The sequence below is a fragment of the Anopheles aquasalis genome, chromosome 3 (assembly GCF_943734665.1).
Source record: "Anopheles aquasalis chromosome 3, idAnoAquaMG_Q_19, whole genome shotgun sequence".
Lineage (NCBI taxonomy): Eukaryota > Metazoa > Arthropoda > Insecta > Diptera > Culicidae > Anopheles > Anopheles aquasalis.
This window is the reverse complement of record NC_064878.1, coordinates 14,528,906-14,530,000: the sequence shown is the minus strand read 5'-3', so window position 1 is coordinate 14,530,000 and position 1,095 is coordinate 14,528,906. Positions and strand designations below refer to the sequence as shown.

The 1,095-nt window shown below is 50.4% G+C and overlaps 1 protein-coding gene across 1 annotated transcript in view; it reads right to left on the bottom strand.

Annotated features, from left to right (window-relative positions):
* LOC126575796 (protein krueppel) overlaps window positions 1–893 on the bottom strand; it is a 3,464-nt gene extending 2,571 nt beyond the window's left edge. The window contains exon 1 of the mRNA XM_050236662.1: window positions 854–893. Coding sequence (XP_050092619.1) covers window positions 854–893 — 40 coding nt within the window. The remainder of the gene's footprint in view (window positions 1–853) is intronic.
* Between the last annotated feature and the right edge of the window lie 202 nt (window positions 894–1,095).

Here is a 1,095-nt window from a genome sequence, read left to right as displayed (position 1 = left end):
CTCCGTTTGGCCATTATTATTGTTGCAACATTTTTATTGCGGAACTTTGTTTGCGTTTGTGTGCGTTCTGGGGGGGAGGAAGGGGCGGTAAAAGAGGTGCAAAAACCCTTTCTCTCTCTCGTGTAGTGATGATGAAGGGCAGGAAGTGGAATTATGTTTTGTTTACTTCTTGCTTCGTCCCACGCTTGTTCCGGTTTCGGGCGTGTGTTTTATGCTCCCTACACCCTTTCCTATCAGCCACCACCTTCAATTCATGAAATGGTGGGTCTGTGTTTGCGTGGTCGCTATGGCTTGATTAGACCGGAATCGCGAAAAGCTGATTTGCCGTCGGCAATTTTGCGGCAGCGCAAAATTCGCTTCTCGGAATGCCGTTTCACTTTCGGGCGCGCCCTTCGCGTAGTGGTGGCCTTGGCCAAGTGGCAAACTGGTCAATAGGAAACCCCTCCGGGGGTTTTAACGGTCAACAGCGAACGCGATAGCGGATGCCGTACCGATTTTTATCAATGGACAGGAACTGCATAGTGCTCTGCGGTGGCGATGCTCCGCGTCACTCGATTCTTCAATGAATTCGCGATAAAGAAATGTTTTGCTTTGTAGTTCCTGCCTTACTATTACTCCCGCAAACCAACCGTGTGTTGCGCTTCCTAATTAAAATCCCATCGAACGATTCCGGCGCAAACATGTTGCGACCGGAACACCGGGGAGACGTCGCGGTGGCGGCAAAAAGTTGAACAAAGAATAGCTCGCTGGCTGGCTGGTTGGCGCCGCCGTAACGTTGGCAACCGTTGGTGGTGCGTTGCGAATTTAACCGAAAACCCATTCTCAATTGATGTTGCTGATGTTGTTCGCTTACCTCTTGCTGTTTGCGCGTCCTGTAGCAGCGACAAAGCCATCACTGCCTTGCCGGTCCGTTGGTCGTAAATTGCCGTTTTTGGGCGCACCGAGAACACACCGCCAGATAACGCCAAAAACTGTCGTCGTCTAACTCTTTCTCGTTGTCAATCACACAAGCTTCCTTTGTTCGTTGTATGCACAAAATAATGCGAAAATGCCACCGCACACTACGGTCTACGATCACCAAGAAACAGCCAGTGG